The following is a 22,096-nucleotide window of genomic DNA, read 5'->3' as shown; positions in this document are numbered from 1 at the left end:
TGTCTTTAGGTCGCATGCGTCCAATGGCTGGCACTTGTTCGCGCTCGCAGTACGCAGTGCTCGAAGTAGGGCCCGGGCTTACAAAGACAGCAGACACCCGCCACACTGAGTCCTCCTGACGCGGGTTCTCCACATGCCCGTGAAACGCGAACGCGAAACGTGAACGTTCGACAACGAGTCGGACCGAATCGCCTTTCTTCCAACAGGTTTCCGACATTTAACCGAGGTTCATTTTGAGCAAATTCGTTGGCACGAGTGTAAACGCATGATTTCGAAACTAATTGAACGAATTAGGTAACAGAATTTAGCTGCGCGCACGGTCGACAGAAGCACATTAGCGAGGATATTCCTGCTATTGTTAAAGCATTAGTAACACTAACACACTGGCAGAAAACTAAGTTAAGAAGTCAAATTAAACTTAAGCGTACACCACTGTAATTTATTACAGCGCCTACATAAACAAAATTACGCTCCGCGATTCGAAAAATGCGCATGACATTTCAAATGTAGAAAAAGAAAGCAATGGCAGTCGTGCCGAGCAAAATGCTTCGGAGAAATCAGCACAGTGTCGCTCACCTTTTTCCCAGAGCGCAGAGTTTCTTATCGACTGGTCAGACACGGCCAGCCGAGTGCTTGCTGACGCGACTTCATACAAGAAGCTTTTGTGCTTGATGGCGGAGACTGTTGAACCAGCCACGTCGCACTGCGCGTCATTGAGTTCAATGTAGTTACTTAAGATCGAAGCGCAGTCAACCACAAATTTTTAATGAACACGGGATCTGAGAAAAAGCTGAATATCTCCACAGCCTCGCATCGCAGCCTAGTATATTTGCATTGACAGCCTCTACCAGTAATATGAACAACATTCTGATGTTCGGTTTTACATACTGTTACTACAGGCTGTTCGGAATTTGAAAGTTTTCTGAAATGCCGTCGTCTGTGTGTTCTCGTGGTCGACTGTGCGTGCATCAACTTTCAATATATATATATATATATATATATATATATATATATATATATATATATATATATATATATATATATATATATATACACAGCCCCTGAAAAGCCCCGTTGCCATCGCGTGGCTCGTACCCAGTTCGCTCTCTGGCTGCGCCCTATACCTGCTGGTGCTGAGTTTATCGCTGCTGCTCTACGAGCCGAATAAACCCCCTTTACAATTGATGGAGCTGCTGGGTACAACAGGAAATCTGGAACTTCGCAATCGGACACTGCAGCCCGTCTTCGCTATGCCGGAAGAAGGACCACCACAACCACAACCCGCTGCCCCGGCCCGTTGCGTCAACGCGACCCACCCATCTTCAGCGGTACCGAAGACCGTGACGTAGAAGACTGGCTCGCTCACTATGACCGGGTGAGCATCCGCAACCACTGGAACGACACCAAAAAAAGAAACTGAAATACGTGTCGTTTTATTTGACCGGTGTCGCCAGTGTGTGGCACCGCAACCAGGAACGCGATCTCACGACGTGGACGGCCTTCAAAACTATAACGTGACGGAGGTATTCGGGCGCCTCGCCGTTCGCAGGCTTCGCGCCGAGCAACGTTTGCGTGGTCGTGCGCAACAGTGCGGCGAGACATTTACCAGTTATATAGAAGATGTTGTCGACCTCTGCAACCGCGTCGACGTCACAGTGGCTGATGCCGAGGAGATCCGCCATATCTTAAAGGGCATTGAAGACGACGCCTTCCAGATGCTGTTGGCGAAAAATCCGGCGACAGTCTTCCAACTCGTCAGTTTCTGTCAAAGCTTCGACGAACTACGCAAACAACGCATAGCCAGCCGCCAGTCTCCTCTTCAGGCCACTTGAATGTCGAGCTTGGCTGTTGCCCCGGATAACACTTCGCTGCTGCTACAGATCAAGGAGTTCGCCCGTGAAGAGGTGGCTCGTCAGCTTTCTCTGATTCCACTTACAAACGGCCAGTCGAGGTCTCCGTTGGCGCCCGCTCTCCAATATGTCGTGGTCAAGGAGCAGGCAGCCGACCACATTTCGCCTTCCTCATCACGCTCATCACGCGGATCATCACGCGGATCATCACGCTCTTTGCTGGTTGTCTAACCTCAAAGACCCGTCGGGCCGCCTCGCGCGCTGGGTCCTCCGAATCCAGGAATATGATATCCGTGTAGTCTATCGCTTTGGACGCAGACAGTCTGACGCCGATGCTCTCTCGCGCTTCCTAGTTACTTCAGACGCAAGTACTACCTATAGGCATGATATCTCACCACTTGACATCCATGGACATGACCTCGGAGCAACGAAAAGACCCATGGATCGTCATGATATTCGATTTTTTGTCAAATCCTCCGGCAGCTCCGGCACCTCCAGCGTTACGCCGACAGGCGCAGCATTTCACCATCCGCAACGGACTTTTCTACCGCCGCAACTACCACAATGACGGCCGCACATGGCTCTTAGTAGTGTCCCGCCACCTTCGTAAAGATTTATGTTCCGCTTTTCGCTCTGACCTGCAGTGTGGTCACGGCGGAGTGTCAAAGACCTACACACGGCTTCGCCAACGATATTATTGGCGAGGGATGTGCAACTTCGTCCACAAGTACGCACGCGCTCCTGCATTGCCTGCCAACGACGCAAATGTATCCCGCATCTATCCACAGCACCTCTCCAGCCACTTCCCTGCCCAGCTCAGCCACTTGACCGTGTCGGCATTGATCTATACGGGCCTCTTCCATCTACTGGCGCTGGCAACCGATGAATTGTTGTCGCCGTAGACCGTTTTACACGATATGCTGAAACCGCCGCCTTGCCTGCCGCATCAGCAAAAGACGTCGCCTCGTTCATTCTAAACAACCTTGTTCTTCGCCATGGCGCACCCTCGTGAACTGCTGAGCGATCGAGGTCGCGTATTCCTCTCGGACGTCCTGCAGGCACTCCTATCTGAATGCCAAATTATTCGCCGCACTACTACTGCTTATCATCCGGAGACCAATGGCTTAACAGAACGATCCAACATAGCTCTTGGTGACATGCTGTCAATGTGTGTTGCGTCTGACCACTCCAATTGGAATCTTGTACTTCCATTCGTCACATACGCATATGACACTGCCTCTCAAGCCACTACCGGATTCTCACCATTCTTTCTGCTTTACGGCTGCCATCCCTCCGGCACCATCGATACGGTTCTCCCGTACCGGCCGGACCCTGCTGAATGCTCACCTGTTTCTGCAGTCGCTCAGCACGCCGGGACATGCCGACAACTGGCCCGTTCTTTGACATCTGCTCAACAGTGCTGCAAAAAAGAGCGCCATGACCTCAGCCCACCCCCTCACCCATTCCCCATCGACTCACTCGTGTGGCTTTGGGTCCGGCCGCCTGTTGCTGCTCCTGGCTTTTCGTTCAAGCTCCTCCCGAAATACCACGGGCCCTACCGCGTGGTTGTGCAACCATCACCCGTTAATTACGTGGTCGAACCCGTATCGCCATCTTCCGATCTGCGTCGTCGGGGGCGAGAGACTGTGCACATTGACCGGCTGAAGCCGTATTGCGATCCGCTCACCTCTTCCTAGGTCACCAGGATGGCTACTCTTCAATTTTGGGGGTGATTGTGACGAAGAAGATTGGCAGGCTGAAAAGCCCCGCTGGCCCGTACCCAGTTCGCTCTCTGGCTGCGCCCTAACTGCTGGTGCTGCGTTTGTCGCTCAAGCTCTACGTCCCGAAAAAACCCCGTTTACAATATATATATATATATATATATATATATATATATATATATATATATATATATATATATATATATAAGAAGCCACATAGGGGAAATTACTTGTGCTTAATCAATGAAATGCAGAAACGATAAAATAATGGAAATTAAAGTGGATGAAAAAACAACTTGCCGCAGGTGGGAACTGAACCCACAACCTTTATATATATATATATATATATATATATATATTGTCACGTGGTATTGAATGTGAAGAAAGCAGCCAAACTGAGAAAGACGAAATAAGCGTTTTATTGGGCGAACTTGTGCCCTCAAAAACAGGCTACACTCAAAGAACGGCGACAGCGGCGAACACATTCGGCGATCGTCGAAAATCTGATCAGCGGGTCACGCGCGTCGGCTTTTAACATCAGTCGTCGAATGTTCCGGAGTTTTCGCTGGGACCCGCGTGCCTTCCACAAAGTTCTATACATTATTCGCGTTGCGCACACATGCAATCAGATTACGCAAGGTTCGGTCACAGACAGCGGACGGAAGCATCGATACATTTCAGAAACTTCCGATACATGCAGGCCCGTCCTGCGCTGTGCGATAACATTTGTTAGGCGGTGAAACGTGTCGCCCGATAAAGACAAATAAGTACACGTGTCAGTGTGTGTATATATATATATATATATATATATATATATATATATATAGCCACGTGTACTTGTTTGTCCTCAAATGAATCATTGTGACGAACGGAACGGTGCTTGCCTGGCTCTCCGAGAACGACGCCAATCCGGTCACAATATACCGGCACTAGCCACTGTACCCATGCATACCACAGCGCAGCAGCGCCAGATTTCCCTATAGGTAATATAGTGAGAAACTCTATGGAGACGGGTATAGCGAAATTGTGTGTGTGTGTATGTGTGCGTGCGTGCGTGCGTGCGTGCGTGCGTGCGTGCGCGCGCGCGCCTGCCTGTGTGTGCCTACGTACGTGTGTGCCCTCGTGTTTCGACTCTTTATGCAACGCACAATTAAAACTTCGCTGTATATAGATTACAACTCGTTGCGTCTGCTGCATTTCTCTTTTCTTTTGCTTCAATGAGTTCTCGACAACGCCCCAAGTCCAGACGTCCTTCCTCTTCTTTCTCGCCGCGATACACACGGTGGTGAAATGTATAGAAAAGAAAGGCTACGCGCCGCACGCTTGCATAATACGCGATAGTGCTGCGCGCCTAGCATCGCCATTCTCCCAGCGATCACGAGACAGGTGCGCAAAAGAGACGCGTCGACCGGCGCGGGATGTCCTCTTATCTTCAAAACGCGAGAGTCGCAGCGGCGGAAGTGCAGGCATGCGAAAACGCAACTTATCCAGGTATCTTTTCGGAAAGCCAACAAAACGCGGCGCCGAGCCACGTGAACACTCTTGCAGAAGCCGTTGGTGGGATGCCCGATTTTTGTCGCGGTATATAAACTAAACCACGCCGACCCGGGACACTTCACGTCGAGCTCGCTGGATACGCAGTGAGCGCGGAACAGCGGCAAACTTTTGTCACGTGCCGCGCCTCAGGCAAGCTTCGACCGCACCATGGTAAGTGACTCAGCATTCCCATATATATAGTACCTCGATGGACATAGCAAGGGAATGCCTCACCTTCTGTCTAAATCGTGACAACTGTCTTCTTCACTCTAAAAGAAAATTACACCCTTTTGCCACACAAGGATAATCGTCATCTGTCTTTTACGAGAAATCAATGTTAAATTGAATAATAACGTAATCACGCTAATCAACCTTTCCCTTAATTACTCCGCGCCACATATGTCAATCTACGAATTATAGCCGCCGAGTTCACACGGCGTATCCGCTTGGAACGAATTCTCTGGACACCACCAGTTCCGAGATATTAATTTTCAAAGTGTCCGTTGGAATACATTAGTGTTTCAGTACCCAGCGAGCCACATTATATTTCGATTTTGTTTAATGACAAAGACCCTTTCAAGCCAGCCCGAGGTCTAACCAAAAAGCAATGAAAGTAGTATTTGTGCGTGCCTCCGAAAGGTTCCAGCACTTGTTCGCAGCGTTGCTCCTCTGGTACAGGTATATACGATACTTGACTGTTTTCTATCTTGATAGGCAACTCCGCACTGAGACTCGTGTTGTAGTAAAACGCATATAGCAACTCACAATATGTAGCCAGTAACGTCTGTCTTTCTTTCAGAAGCTCAATACGGGTGTTCCGCGCTGAGGCTAAAGACTGTAACGTCACCTGGTCAGTGTGTCCTGAGATATACACAAATGAGAGTTCCGTTTGTCAGTCGGGCCGCACCTTTCTTTTTATGGTTAGCTGATACGTACATACGATAAGGTCGTCTGCGTGCGATGACTGGTGCCTAATGGTTTATGCCTGCAGTCTGCAGTGTTCGAGATGTAGGGCTCGGGCTTGCGAACACAGCAGACACCCCACCGCTCGTACAGAAATTCTCAAACCCAAGTGAAACGCGCGAAGTGAGAACAACCTATCGGACTCAAGTTGAGTTTCGTCCAACAGGTTTCCAAAATTTAGCGAAGGTTCTCTTACAGGCACAGTCTCTTGCATTAGCTTAACGAATTGAACCAATTGTAATGGAATTTAGGTGTCCGCACAGTGTCGGAAAGCAAACTACCGACTCTGCGCGCAGGTCGAACGCTCCAAAGCTGGAACGAGCGCTGTTTGCTGTTATCTTCCACATTTCTTGCAAGCAAATAAACTGACAACTCAAAGCTTCGAATGAGAAAACAGCATCTTCTGCTCGCACCACTAAAGCATGCTATGAAAACGATATGTCGCCTCCCGGCACATGTGTCATATCAACATCAAATATTCCGAGGCAGTTATCATTTCTGCTACAGTGCCTGTAGACAAAAGCACATTAGCGAGAATATTCCCGATGCTTAAAGCATTAGTAACACAAATGCCGGTGCAGAAAGCTACGAAGGAATAAACCAAAATGGAGCTTCAACTTGCATCACTATAATTTATCGAAGCGCCTGCCTAAACAAAGCCCCCTCTGCGTAATTTGGAACGCCAGCAATTTATTTCAAGCAATGTTCTGCTCGCCGGGAAGAGATAAGTCCGAGTGAAGTGTTTCGGACAAACTGGTATACCATCGGTCGTCACCTTTCCCCAATGCAAAGTTTCTTATCAAAGTTGCTTTGCGACGCGCGTCGTCTGCTTCTTTCGCGAAGAGATGGCATCATGCATTGCCGTGTTTCCACCGCGATGACACGCATAATGGTACACGAGTCTCTGGACATCCGTATATTTTTTTCGTTTCCGGGCATGTGGTCAGCGGCATCACGACAGTTTGGGAACTAAGAGGCACTCAGCGCGTGCCGTGATAGCAGGCCCTCTTTCGCTTCAAGCTTGAACCTGCATGAGCTGTTTCTCGGCGCAGCCACTAGAGGGCGATTTAGTTGGAGTCGCCAATCTGACATCATTCCGAGGAACCGCGGGTTCCAGGTCATGCGTCACTTCCGGCAAGCACTAATCGCGAAGGCTTGTCCTCTTTAATTTTTGGTATCGAAAACGGCTGTTACGTCGAGCTTTTCGTGTCACTTTCACACGCCTTCCCTATGTAAAATATTGCAGAGAGGTCTCCTTTATATCTGAAATACCTTAAACATAGGCTTTCTACGCGGTCCCGAATTTGGTTGCAGTTGGTCTTTGTTGAGCGATATGGTGCTGTTTATACTTTCAGCGCACCATTGAAGTTTTGTTGTCTAAAGTGCTATTCCAGACAATTGTCATCTGCACAACTGTCAAATGCGTCATTAATCAGTTCTTACAGACCACCAGGGCTGCCACGGTAGCTCTGATTGGCTGCTCAAAATGCAAACATCTCAGAATTCTACATGTCGAAATTTTTTCAATGCTCATATAGAATAGCACCCCTTGGCCTCCCAGCACGTCTAAACAACTATATATGTCAGCTTTCTTGTAAGCTGATGAATGGAAGCGTAATATGAATGTCACCCGAGAAAGAAACAAAAGAGAACGAGGCGAGTCACACTTTAAACAATAGGCATGACGTACACTCAGGCTTTCATAAGCAGTCTCTTCTCGGTGCAGTCTTTTGCTGCCTTGCGAGTGTCCGATGAGGCCAACGCGGTGTACAAGGCTTTGAAAGAGGACAAGAAGCACCGTTACATCGTCTACCACTTAAAGGACGGACAATTTGAGGTGGAGGCTACGGGGGAACGCTCGGCCACCTATGCGGACTTTGTGGAGAAGGTGCGACAGAGCTACGCGGACGAATGCCGCTGGTTCGTAGTTGACTTCCTCTACACAGTCGAGGACGGGAGCACCAACGAACGTCCAGTCTTTATTGTCTGGTGAGTACGCCATGCATGAGCCTCTGAGTGCACGCTAATAACCCCGTGAATTTACACTCAAATGGCGCGTGGCCAAAGGCGCATCCAATCATAGCGGTGACAGATGGCGCCACCGTTCCGTTGCAAGTAAACTCGGCGTTTCTTTCTTTTTCTCTTTTTTTTTTGTGCCGTCGCAGCAGACGATGCCCACTTCGTCTTTATTGTGAACAAAGCAGGCAAGTAATCCTCGTAAACGTGGTATATTAAACTGGGCACACTGCAAAATACTCACTCTCTGCGAAATTTGAGAGGAAATCAGCCAGCGGGCTTACCTGGAAAAGTTATGTACACCTGGCCCCCCTGTTCACGTAACACTCAGTACATAAATTTATACCTGAACGACGCAAAGGGCACATACGAGTGGCTTGGGCAGCATCTCATTGTCTACAACTACACTGATGTAAAGAGAAATAAAAAAAAATAAAACGATTGTCGATGTAAGCGAACAACGTTTCCGGAAAGCTGTTCGCTTTATCAAAAGCATGATGCGCTTGAAGGTGTACACTTCTTGCAGTGAGCATCTTTAGGTAGCGCTTGCTTCATTGCGTAAATCCGTAGAGAATATCCATTAGAGAGTTTTAGAATAGGGCCCCAAAGAGCTTTGCGGGTGCGTATGGGCACGCAGGAGTGAAGAGTTTTAGAATAGGGTTTTGCGTTTGCGGATAGCGTCTTGCGCTGACAGCGCCACTACGGCGCCAAAAAAAAAAAGCTATTAGAAGTAATTAAATAAAATATACCATTTTAAGATAGTAATAGTAATTTTGATTTGCGTGTATTCCCGTTTAATTACAATTTAGAGGTTATTCTGTAAGCATCAAACAATTAGCTGCGCTTCGTTTTGAGCAAACCAACTTTACGTGCCTTCAACAGCCAAGCTTAGCCGTGTTAGGCCTACGAGCCATAAAATCCGCAATCGAATTCGGAATCAGCGGCGTCTAATGAATCAATCTTCATAACACACGCTAGTTGAAAGAAAGCGATAACCGCAGTCACTTCTCCTAGCTTGCGAAGTTCACGCTTTACCACGAATCGAACCCAGTTTGGTTAGGGTGGCTAGAATGCACCCTAGTTTGGTGCTAGGTTTGAGCCGTCGCTTCGATGGGTGCCGCCATGTTTGTTGACGCAAAGCTTTTGGGGCCGCTAATTGGACTCTCGCTAAATCGGTGATATTGGCCTCGAGATCGAACAGAGTCGGCTCCTAGCGGCGAGGTGACGAAGCTCCTAAGTGTGGATGACGGTGGCCCGTCGCCGCTCCAGCCGAAGTGTGCAGCGATCGTAGTTCGCGAAATCACGATGGATGTTGACGAGGACGGTTTGTTCGATGGTGGACAAACTCGCAACCTGTTATTCTTTCATTTTTGTAACGGAAATTCGTAAAGTAAATCGCTGTACGTTTTTAGTGTACTGATGAGAAAAGCATTTGCTTAACGCGACCACACCATGTGCGCTCGTCTCCCTACCGATTCAGCTCGCACTGACGGACAGGGGCCAGGAGCTGCTGGAAACATATGGGTCCCGTAACTAGGGAACCACCCCGTCTGGTGCCTGCGTGCACTACCGATTTATTTCGGGCCCAGTAAATGTTGCTTCATCATCATCACCATCAACGTGTTGTGAGGTTAACGTGCTATTTTTCCGTTTTACAGCACCCTTGCCTCTAAGCACAATTCTCAACCATGTTGGGGACGGTGTCAGGTGTCTCGTCAAAGGCGACCAAGTCGTTGCGGCGGGCCACATCATTGAGTGTAGTGCCGTCGCTTCCACCTGCTACTCTGACGGTCCTGTGCACGTTGTCGCATTCGTGCTGCAGTCGTCCGCGCTTAGTAAAGACCCACACCGAGTCGACCTGAATTTGACCGACGAGACAAAAATAGCAGAATTGAACTGCACATGCCCTGCAGGGTAAAGTATTGCCTCAAGTTGTTCGGATGTAGTTGGTCGCGGCGCGTATCGCGATTTGTTTACATTACATCATACTAAGTTGACTCGCGGATTTGCGATGTGTTTACGTTACACGATAAATTTAGAGAACTTATGTTGCTTTATCAGTTTTTGTTTTTAGCCAGACCTACGAAATCGCGAGTTAGTTTTAGAGTGTTACTACCATTGTAAAATGCTTTCGAGTCGCTTTATAACCAGTTGCAACCGTTACTCAAAGCTCAAATAAAGCATGCAACGTATAATTTATGTTTTATCATAATCATTAGATCCCTTTAATTACTTTCGCATGCAGTCACTTGGATTTGCAGTGGTACTTGAATGCAGTGCATCGGGCTTCAATTTTTTCCGCCCCCCTATAAGAGAGAAAATATATATATATATATATATATATATATATATATATATATATATATATATATATATATATATATATATATATATATATATATATATATATATATATATGAGCAGTAGCAATAAATTCGCTCGCGCATGTTCGTTCATCGCTTAATGGACCACCCGCTGTTGGCTCGCGAAACGACACTGTTTAATATGTACGAGATCATGCGTACACACTTGCCGTGTTTCGGTGCTCGTATTTACACTTCGGAGCACTGAGAACAGTTCCCATGGCTGAGGAAAGACAACGGAAAACGTGACAACTAGTCACGCTCGGTGACGCTCGTTTAAACGGATTCGCAGCTGAGCGCGAACCTTGCATTCACTGCGCAGGCGGCGCATGAAGGATATAAAATAAATTGCACGCGTGGAGACATGGTTAATTTACTTGCGGAAGTATATGAAAGCACAGGCAACTCATTACTGGCATCCCAGGCCACGCCGACACGAACTTTCGGGGACTGCAACGATCTTCACACGCACAGCTACTACACAGCAATTACGCATGTAGCAAACATTAATGCCCAGATAGCCGATTAGGATTCCCAAACGTGATATCAGATTTCACTATTCACCATCCTTTTTCGTCAGCGAACGCTTGAACGCACCATCGTCGAAATGCTTACTGCACACCATCCCAAACTTGGAAGGCGCCTTGCCGTTCCGAAGCCTGACGAGCCATTCTCGGCGACGTGCCGCGTCAACGGGATAGTAGTGAAAGCTTATCCCTGGCTCTGTGCAATATGTGCTGCATTGCGGAACCGAACAAAATCTCACGATGGTAAATGAAGCGTTTTCTGCGGGCACGGAGCACATAATCGCGAAATGAAAACAGTAGCTCCCTACACTTCCACACACCGCACGGGCGACGCATCCACACTAACGGGGCGACGATGCTGCCACCTATAGGTCGATCTCGCGGCCAATAGCGTTCCCAGCGCAAAACCCAAACGCAGTTTGCGTCTCGCGCATGCGCAGTGGCTTCGACGCTATTCTTTGGGGCCCTATTCTAAAACTCTCTATTGTATAAACTAACACATCTGTAGCGCTAGTTTCGCGGATGTAGATGTAAGCCGATTCACCACATGTGTTCTGTCTCCAGTGTTGCGAACGCATGCGCTCCCCTTACGTTGGAACTCTCCCTCACCGCCGCCGCAGAGAGAGAGAGAGGGCAGCATCAGAAGAGGAGGGCATTCCTTCCCGAGCACTCCACCGCAGTAGCGGTGTCCTTTATCCCGATATACGCAGGCAATTTTGGCGGATTTCCGGGTGATTTTACGCTCCAGTCGCCCGGCGCCGCCAGCCGCCCCGCACGCGTGCGGTCGTGCGACAAAAAAAAAAAAAAAAAAAAAAAAAAGACAAAAAATTAGCGTACATGTCGAGCTACACTTTTTGGTCTGTACTGTGTACACATCATAGAACCGCACGCGTGCGGCTAGCGGCGCTGGTTGGCTCGAGTGTAAATCGGCCTTAAGAGGAAGCTTTAGATCGGGCCCAACTCCGACGCGGCCTATTCAAATACATGTAAAACGCAAAAGCGTTTTTCCAAGATAACCCCTGGACCGATTTTAATAAAATTTGCTGTATTTGAAAGAGAAAGTTAAAATTCTAGTGACTGTTGGAAGCAGAATTTCGATTCAGAGCCTGATTTTCTTTTAAAAAGATTTTCTATACTTCGGAAGCTTGAAAAATATAGAAGCACGAAGCTTAAAAATTAATAGCTCTGCATCAAGAACAGATATCGCGGTTCTGTAAGCGGTATCCATTAGATCATTCGAAGCGGACCAATTCGTTATGTAATTTTACATCTTACGTAAATTTGTTACGTTGGTTACAAGGGTTCTGCAAAAGCTGTATTTCCATATTGCTAAATTTTTTATATTCATGTGTAACATATCAATTTTGTCCACTTTAGATGCACTATTAGATGCAATTCACAGAATCGTATTATCTTTGTTCGTTGTTGAGTTGCAGAGTTGTAAACTTGATAGTTAGGTTTTTGAAAATTTTCAAATTTTGCCAATTTTTGATAACAAATTGACGACCTAACTCAAAAATTCGAAACCAACAGTCACTAGATTTTAAGGTTTTCTTTTAAATGCAACAGACTTCGTCAAACTTGGTGCAGTGGTTGCCGAGAAAAACGAATTCTCCTTTTACATGTATTTAGATAGGAGCACCCGAGCTAAAGCTTCAACGTGAGAGGCGGGATTGGTGGCGCCATCTGGTGGCGCAGATCTCAACCATACAAACACACGGCTACTAGTGCAGTAACCAAATGCATTCTACTCCGCTGCTGGTGCAACTTTTCGGCAGCGGCGTACCCGCGAACACGTTGCCTTTTTAAAATGTGCTACCTCACCAGCGGCGAAGTAGAATACACTAGCTCTGCGTATGTCCGGAATACAGGACAGGTTGAAACTCTCTAGCATCTGAGCCTTCAAACGCTACAAAGCTCTCGCGCAGCACCTCGTGCGTCATGAAAGAGCTGCAGTAGTTGGCGTTCGGCGACGTAAGCGCACGGAGAGCCTTTTGTATTGGCGCTTCTGTATATGGGCGGTGAGAGCCCAACCATCGCCATTAACCACGCATACGAGCGAAAGAGCCAAAGACTTCGTATATAAAAAAGCATATTTTATGGCAGCTAACGTACGTTTCGGGGCTACTTGATATATACCTCACTATTTTTCAATAACGCCTAGCTGTTCCAAAGCTCCGCTTAAAACTCTGTAGAGCCATATGCAGTTACCGGTTAATAAGGAATATTTCCGGTTAATTGACTGACGCGCCCCCATTCGGCGACGAGATCAAACTCGCCGTCACCCATGTTGGCAGTGCATCCATCGTTTATATATAGATAATTGGCGATTTTGATGCTATAACCAATCTATTTAATGAATGAGTAGTGCCTCACTCTGACATGTTTTGTATAATGATAATGGAAGGCGACACATGCGCTGTAACCCAAGTTGGCGTCAAAGATGTTGACTGAAAAGTGGCGCATAAAGTTTTGGCGCCAAGGAGGTTCATCGAGGAGCGGCACATAGCCAGTAACCCAAGTTGCCACCAAAATTAAAGAACAGCACAATGGTCGACATTTCACCTGGTTCCATCAGCACAGCAGCCCGATGGTATGTATATGTATCTGTGTAAGTACGGCATACGTTTCAGCTCTACAGCACATACATGCATACATACCCTGGCGGAAAGCCAAAGAATGCTAATATCATTAAAAGTAGTCCAAATGCATGACTACATGGTCCCGTGTGTGCGCGACAAATGACGGTTAATTATTGTTGTGTGGCAAATGTACACCCCAAAGGGTGCAAACGTTTTTAGAGAGTGGCAGGTACAATCGCGCGCATGGCTTACTTCCCAACAGTCAACGCGCAGATGGGCCACAGGGGGAGGGAAAAGCGTCGTCATAGCAAGTTACCATTCCGAGACTGGCTGGCTAGACGTCGTGCTCCCTCATCCTAGTACTCGTCCTCGCTCCTCTATCATCGAAGAGCCCTATAGTGGCGCGGTTCCGTTCGTCCGGCGGTTCAGACGGACGCACAGGACGGCGCTGTAGTCTGACGACGAGGACCATGCCAAGTCACGATGGAAACGTTACGAGAAAGGGCACCACTTCAATTAGCGATCTGTGATGCGCACTGTACCGCATGTTCGCGCAGTTCCGGGAAATTGAAGGCGTTCTTTTCCTTGCGCAGGTGTCCGAAGCAAGCCGACGTCAGGCAGCAGATGGTGTACGCGAGCTCTTATGACGATCTACGAAAAAGCCTCGCTGGTATCTCGAAGCAGTTCGAGGCGTCCACCGTCGAAGATGCCAGTCAGGCTGCAATGGAAGCTTTCGCGCGCAAGTAGGGGACGTGTACGGCATTTGTCAAAAGTATACGGACTGCTTTGCTTTGCAACCGCGAGGCTGAGTACGGGCTGTTTAGAGAAGTTCATTTGTTCCGTCGCAAGTTCCAACGCCCTGAGGAATGAAATAAAACTTTCGTACTCGCTGACACAGTGCCACGGAGACTGCACCACACAGCCGAAATACATATACGGTGAAGGTGCTGTGTGCAATGCACTTGGCATTATCCTTAGTGGGCACCTCTCGCAAGCAATAATTCAAGAACACTATGTTGCACCCCTAGTCATCCGTTCGCCAAAGATGGTACGGGCCGCACTCTAAGCGTGTACAAGCCGAAACCATGCCGATATTGCACGGCTTGGCGAAAGCGGCCACGAAATAACGCGTTCTTTAGTAGGCCCTAACTTGACCGCTTCTCTAATGTCCCACGATATAATGTAGTACTCCGTAATTATTCAACATACTTCTTTTAAAATGCAAGTGTCCGCTTTGATCGTGTACGAATGTCACGACCTCACCTCCTCACTTTCGCCTTGCAATTTCTTCCTTTGACTTCTATTGTATTGCATTAGCTATCGAAAACTAATCGTCGTTGATTCTAGTCGAGGACATTCTTCCTGCACATGAATTAGAATGAACTGCTGAATGAATTGAATTAAAATGAAAGCGTTGGGAGTGCCGCCATCATGTGCTAGCTGCTATGATGTCGGGGCTTTCGGTAACTGTAACCATGAATGCACAATGCTGCGGTCAATTCATGCGCATGAAAAATGGTTGCGCAGATGCATTCAGTGTTGCATGACCGCGTGCGGTTTACGTTACTACACGTATGAAGCTGAGAAATTCTTTCCACAAGAATCCAGAATTAATGGTGGCGCCCGGGAACCCAAAATAAAATAGTCGTGTTCCTAATAAAACGTTTACTTGAGAGTTCGACGCTGTGTCTTGACTATTGTGTGTGCCTCGCATCTCTTTGCGTTGGTTTTGAACGTGCAACAATATATATACTCGCCCAAATATGCACTCTTGTAGCCCCGCCCACAGAATAGAATCTCCGTGTATACCCCTTCCTCGCTTTAGCTCTATAACTATGGTATCTGTACTACTGATGGCCACTGCGCCGTTCGGAGAAGTGTTGAGACGTCGGAAGCGGCATAACAAGGTCACCCAGCTACGTTCATTGTTCAAGATTCTTCGTCCTCGTATAGTAAGGCACATCCACACCTTTGTTCTATGACAGTTATGGCGCAAATTTTCGGAGTAACACGGCGCGTTATTCTTAAAGCGTCCTATCCGAGGTTCGGACAATGCAAAGAGACAAGCGCGGTGCGCAGGTGACGTGCGTGCTGACGATCGTGTCTGAAAAGTATCAAGCCACCGGCCCACGAGGAAACAGCTGAAATTTCACACCATAACCCACGCGCCCTATCTCCCTGTAGAGTCCCACCTGCTGTCGGAGAAACAAGGTCACGTGCACAGACGTCGTCGCTACGTCAGACGCACGTATACTGCTTTCAACGTCACAAATTATGGCACATGGTTAAACCATCTGATTCCGACTTTGATAAGTTTAGCGCCAGCGGACGATAGATAAGGAAAGCTGATAGCGCATCGTGCTGTCCAGGTATACCTTGTCCTTGTCCGCTGCCGCTAAAACATTATCTAAATGCCACTAGAAAAGCGCCGCTCAGCAGTAAAAAAAAAAAAAAAAAGAGAGAGAAAAATTATGCAGATCCCACGTACTCTGGCAATCGATGTAAGCGAATCTTTCCGTGCTGGATGCTTTGGTTGACGATAATAAGCGGTGATGCTGACGGCAAAAGCTTAATTTCTTCAACGTTTAGGCGAACACATGAGTGGTGAGTTGATGTTAAATGTTAGGTTGCGTGCACCACTGCTGTTCGTCTGCGTAGGCATGTTCGGCCACTTTGCAAACGCACGATGTTAGAGAGATGGGACACAGGTTATTTATGTGCGGAGGTTTCACCAGTTTAGGGATGAGCACCACCGTGGCGGTGCGCCATTGCGACGGGACCTGCCCCGAGCTCCACACCTCGTTTATCTCTGCCGTTAGGATTTCGATGACCTTGTCGTCCAGTTTCCGGAGGAGCTCGTTGGTGATCCCATCTGGTCCCGGGCCGGATCTTCCATTTAAGTTGAATAGTACGTGTCCGATTTTGGAAATTGTAAAAGGTTCGTCGAATTCTGGCCTGCCTAGCCCCGTGTAACCCGCTCTCACGTTTATGCCTTGCGAATCTCCTTCCTTGACGGGTAGATAAGTTCGCGCCAGGGCGTTGACAATTACTTCGTCTGTGATGCCCGAGGTGACCTGCTTATGTATAAGACTATCGACGTCGAGATTTAACGCATTCCTGGACTGTTTGTCGTTGAGGAGGCTTTTAAGCAGATTCCACTTACTACCTCTTCTCATGCGACCGTCCGTTTCGTTGCACGTCTCCTCCCACTGTTGCAGGGCCAGTTGTCTGGAATACCACTCTATTTCCTTGTTTAGTGACGTTAGTTTTGCTCGTAGTCGGCGATTTAATTTCTGCATTTTCCACCTCTCCCCAAGAGCGTGTTTAGCCTCCAGGAGATGCGCTAACCGCGAGTCCATTTTGGGGACTTCAAGTCGTGTGCTGATTTCTTTTGGCTGCGTTTTTGGCGGCCTGTTTGAGGTTGGCAATTAGATCTTTAAAGGATTCGCTTGGGGAGGGGGGGGGGGGGCGTTTCGGCTCGAATTTTCCGGAAAAGATCCCAATCGACGTATTCGTATTCGACCGGAGGTTTGGGTTTGACCTGCACCGCGATTTCGAGAACGTAGTGGTCACTACCCAAGTCCTCCTGGACATTATCCCACGTGCACTCGATATTTCGGAAGAATGCGAAGTCTGGCGTTGTGTCTCGACTGACCGAATTGCCCCTTCTAGTAGGAAACCTAGGATCCGTAACAAGCGTGAGGTTAAAATCGCCTGCACATCCGGCAAAGTTTGTGCCCCTCTTGCTGTTAAAGCCGCATCCCCATTCCGTGTTCGGAGCGTTGAAGTCCCCCGAAATTAAGAGGGGCGCTTTTGTGGCTGCCCTGATTGCGGAATGGAATAGTGCATTAAAGTCTCTGTTCTTATCTGCGGGCGAACTGTAGACGTTAAGAATAAAGACATTCGCGTTGCTCGATCTACTGGGCACGAGCTCGATCAGTTGTGCTTCTAGTCCGCTCCGATATTTTGGAACGGTGTGCTCCACAAAGCAGACGCCCTTTTTAACTAAGGCGGCGATGCCTCTCCCCGTTTCGCCTGTGTACGCTACTGCGCGATAGCCCGACAGAGTGATCTCCTTCTCCGCGAGCCTCTCCTGCAGTAAGATGACTTGTGGCTTGCCTGTCATCGATCTGACGAGCTGACCTTGCGCCTCTGGAAGCTAGCGCAGTTCCACTGCCAAATTTTAACGGTATTATTTGTGATCGCCATCTTCTTTACTGTGAAATTTTTAGAAACATTTGGCGCCCCCTTCGGGATTTGATCCGGTTGGGAGCGATTCAGTATGTGTTATTTGTCTACTTTTGGGCTGAGCCCTAGGTCTTTCTAGTAGCGTTACTTTCAACTCTATGGCGGAGAGTATTTCCATAATGCTACTCAGGGTCTTTTCCAATTTACCCTCGTTTTTGACGGGAGACGGACGGGGTCTCGTTGACCTCGGTTATGTCGCCCTCTTCTTCCTCCTCCGTGTCGCTAAAAGGTTCCGGGTTGAGCGCCTTGCGTTTAGACTTCCCGGCTAACGGACCTGGTTTACTGTTGCTAACCTCGTGCCGGTTTATGAGTTTTCCTTTTATGCTGTTAAAGGTTTCCTTAAGCTCTGCGAGCTCGCGTCTAAGTTCCCTATTTTCCGCTTCGAGCGCTCGGATACTGGGATCAATCCTATGCTCTGGCTGTGCCTCACCTCTCGTTTCTTTGCTTGATGCGTCCTTCTTCCCAGACGGCTGTGTCGCTCCCTTGACCTGGTCGGCCCACGTGGCCCGCTTGACGGGCTGGGAGCGAGACCGGGATCTCGATCTGGAGGAGCGTTCTCCTTGCCTCGGTTTGGATTCTCTCCTTCACGAGCGTGAGCGCCCTCCGGATCGAGATCGGGTACTGAGGATGGAGCCGCTCCACGCAGCTGGTGCAGCCGACGAGATGTCGCCGATTGCGTCGGTGACGTCAGACCCTTCGTGCAGTTGTGCCTTCCTTGCTATTTGTTGGCGCCTTCGGCGTCGGCGTCGTACGATGTACGGGATTTGATAGCGCTTTTTGTACGTTCGGTACCCGGTGATCGACGTGGGGCCCGCCGCACGGCTCGCACTTGGGGGTGCATTGATGTTCTTCGTCGTCCGCTTTTTGCTTTTCCGCAACCGCGGCATTTACTTCTCTCTTCCTCGCTGCTGATGCAAACGTCGGCACGGTGGCCCACGTGGCCGCAAGCATGGCAAACGCCGACTTCGCGTCGATATGGAGAACACGGCCGCAAGGCCGTGCCGCAGATCACGTGGCGGATGGCTTCATCCGCTTCTGTCAAACAACCGCTAACCGTTCCCGCCATACTAAAGGAAGCTAGACTTCAGTATCCCACCAGCGCGGCGACACCAGGTCCCAGTCCTTGCGCAGCCCTAACTGCCCCGTTAAGTGGTAGTCCGTCCGGTCCGCCATAATAGATAGATCAAAATAGAGTTTTCGCATTTGGCAATGGAACTGCAGGGGGTATTCTAACAAAAAAGCCCCTCTGCAGCAGTTTTTCAGGTCTTTCGCTGTCAAACCTCAGGTCATTGCTCTCCAGGAAACATTAGTCTGCGCCGCTTCGCTCCATGGGCTACATGGCCGTGTCGGGCCGGCCCGAGGGGCGAGGAATTTGCACCTTGATTGATAAAAAGCTGACTCATGTCCCCCACGACCTCAAGCTGGCGAGTGGCGGAATCGAATATGTCATGGTTGAGATATTGCTCGACGTACCGAGGCGGAATCAGCGCAGAAACAGCGTGTTCGTCCTCAATATCCACAGCAACCCCAGGGACTCGCGCCAGCAATTCAAGACCATCCTCAAGAAAGCGACCGACTTGGCCGGTCCTCGACCCTTGGTCGTCGTCGGTGATTTCAACGCACCGTACGACATCTGGGGTTACGTCTACGACACTACCAAGGGGGCGCAACCTGTGGCAAGACGCCAACGAGATAGACCTCACTCTGGTCATTGACAAGGATTTTCCTAGGCGCGTCGGCAACTCCGTCACCCGGGACTCGACACCCGACCTCGCCTTCGTCGGGAACGTTGAGGACGTGGACTGGGAGAACACCGCCATGGAGTTCGGCAGCGACCACTACATTCTGGAGACCAACTTCAAGGTGCCTCGGAGTAGGGTCAGGGAATTCACGTTCATCGATTGGGACCATTTTCGCAAGATTCGCGAGGAACCCGGCAGAGCCAGGGCACCCGCCACACTCGAAGAATGGTGCGAAGGCGCCCGGAACGACGCTTCCGCGGCCACCAAGAAAGTGGTAACCGATCTCGACGTAGAGCGGATGGACAGCAGACTCACCCACCTGATCGAGGCCAAAAACGCCCTGCTCCGCCGATGGAAGGGTCAAAGGCTCAATCGCAGACTCCGAAAGATCTCGGAACTCAACAAGATCATCGATGACCACTGCAAGGTGCTATGCCAGCAGCGGTGGGACGAGCTCTGCGAATCCATCAACGGACAGATGCGCAACGATAAATCCTGGGGTATGCTGAAGCCCCTTCTCGACGAAAGTGGGTCGAAATCAAACCAGAGGCATACGTTGGCCCGTGCCCTTCACGAAGCCACCAGGTCTCACACAGTCGATGAACTCGTCTCAAACCTCACACAGAAGTACCTGCCCGTCCGTCGCGACGGAGATCCGTCGACTCAACTCCCAGGCTACCGAGGCCATCCACGCCCCGAACTGGATGAAGACTTCTCCGTTGCCGAGGTCAGACAGATCATCTTTGCACTCAACCGCAAGTCTGTGCCGGGTCCGGACGGAGTCACCAACAGAATTTGAGAAACCTCGACCACACGTCGATCGTCTTTCTGACCGACAAGATCAACGAATCCTGGAAGAGCGGCGTTGTTCCTGCAGAATGAAAGATGGCCTGCATGGTGCTCATTCCCAAGCCCGGCAAGGCCCCGAACATCGAGAACCTGAGGCCGATTTTTCTAACCTCCTGCGTCGGCAAGGTCATATGGAGCGCGTCGTCCGCAACAGGCTCAACGGGTACCTCGAAGACAACAATGTTTACACATACAACATGATTGGCTTCCGCGCCGGACTCTCGACGCAGGATGCCATAGAACTAATCAAGCACCAGATTGTGGATGCCCGTTCCAGAGACGTCAAGGCTCTGCTCGGTCTGGACCTCGAGAAGGCTTTCGACAACGTGCTCCACACCTTCATCGTAAATACCATTTCAGACCTGGGTCACGGCTCCAGATTCCACAGCTACGTCTGCTCTTTTCTAACGGACAGGAAGGCCAAGCTTCGCATTGGGGACTTCCGCTCTGACGATGTGCCCCTCGGAGGGCGGGGCACTCCTCAGGGCGCCTACCATCTCCCCCACACTGTTTAACATCTGCATGACTGGTCTTTCCCAGAGGTTGGCACGCGTCGAGGACGTCAAGCACACCATCTACGCCGACGACATCACATTATGGTGCTCCGGCGGCTGCGAGGGCAGAGTCGAAGAAGCTATGCAGGAGACGATCGACGTGATCGAGGAGTATCTCCGCCCCGCCGGACTTCGATGCTCCCCCGCCAAGTCGGAGCTTCTGCTTTTACAGAAAAAAGAAGGGAGGGAGACAGACCCAAAGATTGGAATCCAGTCTCCGAAAGCAGCATCAGTCTTCGAAATTGTGACGGGGGGGGGGGTGATACCCAAGGTCGACGTTATTCGGGTCCTGGGCATGTTTGTCGTATTCAACGGCGGGAACGGAACGGCTCTCCGCAAAATCATCGAAAAGACGGACAACGATTTCCGCCCCGTTCGCAGAATTGCAGACACCGAGGCATGAAGGAAACCAATCTCCTCAGGCCGATCAATGCCTTCGTACTATGCCACTTCACATACACAATTTCTATGCACAACTGGCTCAGAGCGGAGCGAGACAAGCTCAACACTCTCAACCGCAAAGTAGTCAAGAGGGCTCTCGGGCTACTCATCAGGACCTATACCGAGGATCTCCTCAAGCTCGGGGTGCATAACACCGCCGAGGACATTGCCCAAGCCCAAGAACGCGCGCAACTCACTCGCCTGAGCACCACAGCGGCAGGTAAACGCATCCTCGAAGAGCTGAGTTACCACCCTGCGCGATTCCCGATGGTCGGTACCCTTATCCCAAGGTGCATTCGAGACAAGTTCAAAGTGGTCCCTGTGCCCCGAAACGCCCATCCCGTCCACAACGAGGGCAGACGCAAGGCCAGAGCAGCAACCATCCTCAAACAGATCAAGCAACGAGACATTAGAGCAAGCTTCGTCGACGCCGCGGAGTACAGAGATGGGAACACCTTTGCCGTCGTTGTGGTCGACTCCAGCGGCAACGTTTCCAATAGCGCCTCCATTCGAACTTCAGACCCCGGAGTCGCCGAGCAAGCCGCGCTCGCCTTGCTAGACGGTCGTGGGTCCGAGATGGATAGCGATTCGAAAACGGCAGTTAGGGCTGTTCAAGATGGTTGCATCGCCAAGCAAGCTGCTCGTCTTCTTAGCAGCTCGAGTCCCTATGCTCTCATGCATCATTCAATCCACTGGCTTCCCGC

The 22,096-nt window shown here is 49.6% G+C and overlaps 1 protein-coding gene and 1 long non-coding RNA gene across 2 annotated transcripts in view; one reads left to right on the top strand and one right to left on the bottom strand.

The window, feature by feature from the left end:
- LOC142564669 (uncharacterized) overlaps positions 1-22,096 on the bottom strand; it is an 88,470-nt gene that overhangs the window by 45,691 nt on the left and 20,683 nt on the right. The window lies entirely within an intron of this gene.
- Positions 4,969-15,228, top strand: LOC142564689 (cofilin/actin-depolymerizing factor homolog). The gene is made up of 3 exons (XM_075675814.1): positions 4,969-5,278; positions 7,797-8,059; positions 14,152-15,228. Exons 1-3 carry the CDS (start codon positions 5,276-5,278, stop codon positions 14,303-14,305), a joined length of 420 nt encoding a protein of 139 aa, XP_075531929.1. The 5' UTR covers positions 4,969-5,275; the 3' UTR covers positions 14,306-15,228.

This window comes from Dermacentor variabilis, chromosome 11 (assembly GCF_050947875.1).
Source record: "Dermacentor variabilis isolate Ectoservices chromosome 11, ASM5094787v1, whole genome shotgun sequence".
Classification (NCBI taxonomy): Eukaryota; Metazoa; Arthropoda; class Arachnida; order Ixodida; family Ixodidae; genus Dermacentor; species Dermacentor variabilis.
Note: the sequence above shows the minus strand (reverse complement) of the source record. Positions and strands in the feature narration are given on the sequence as shown.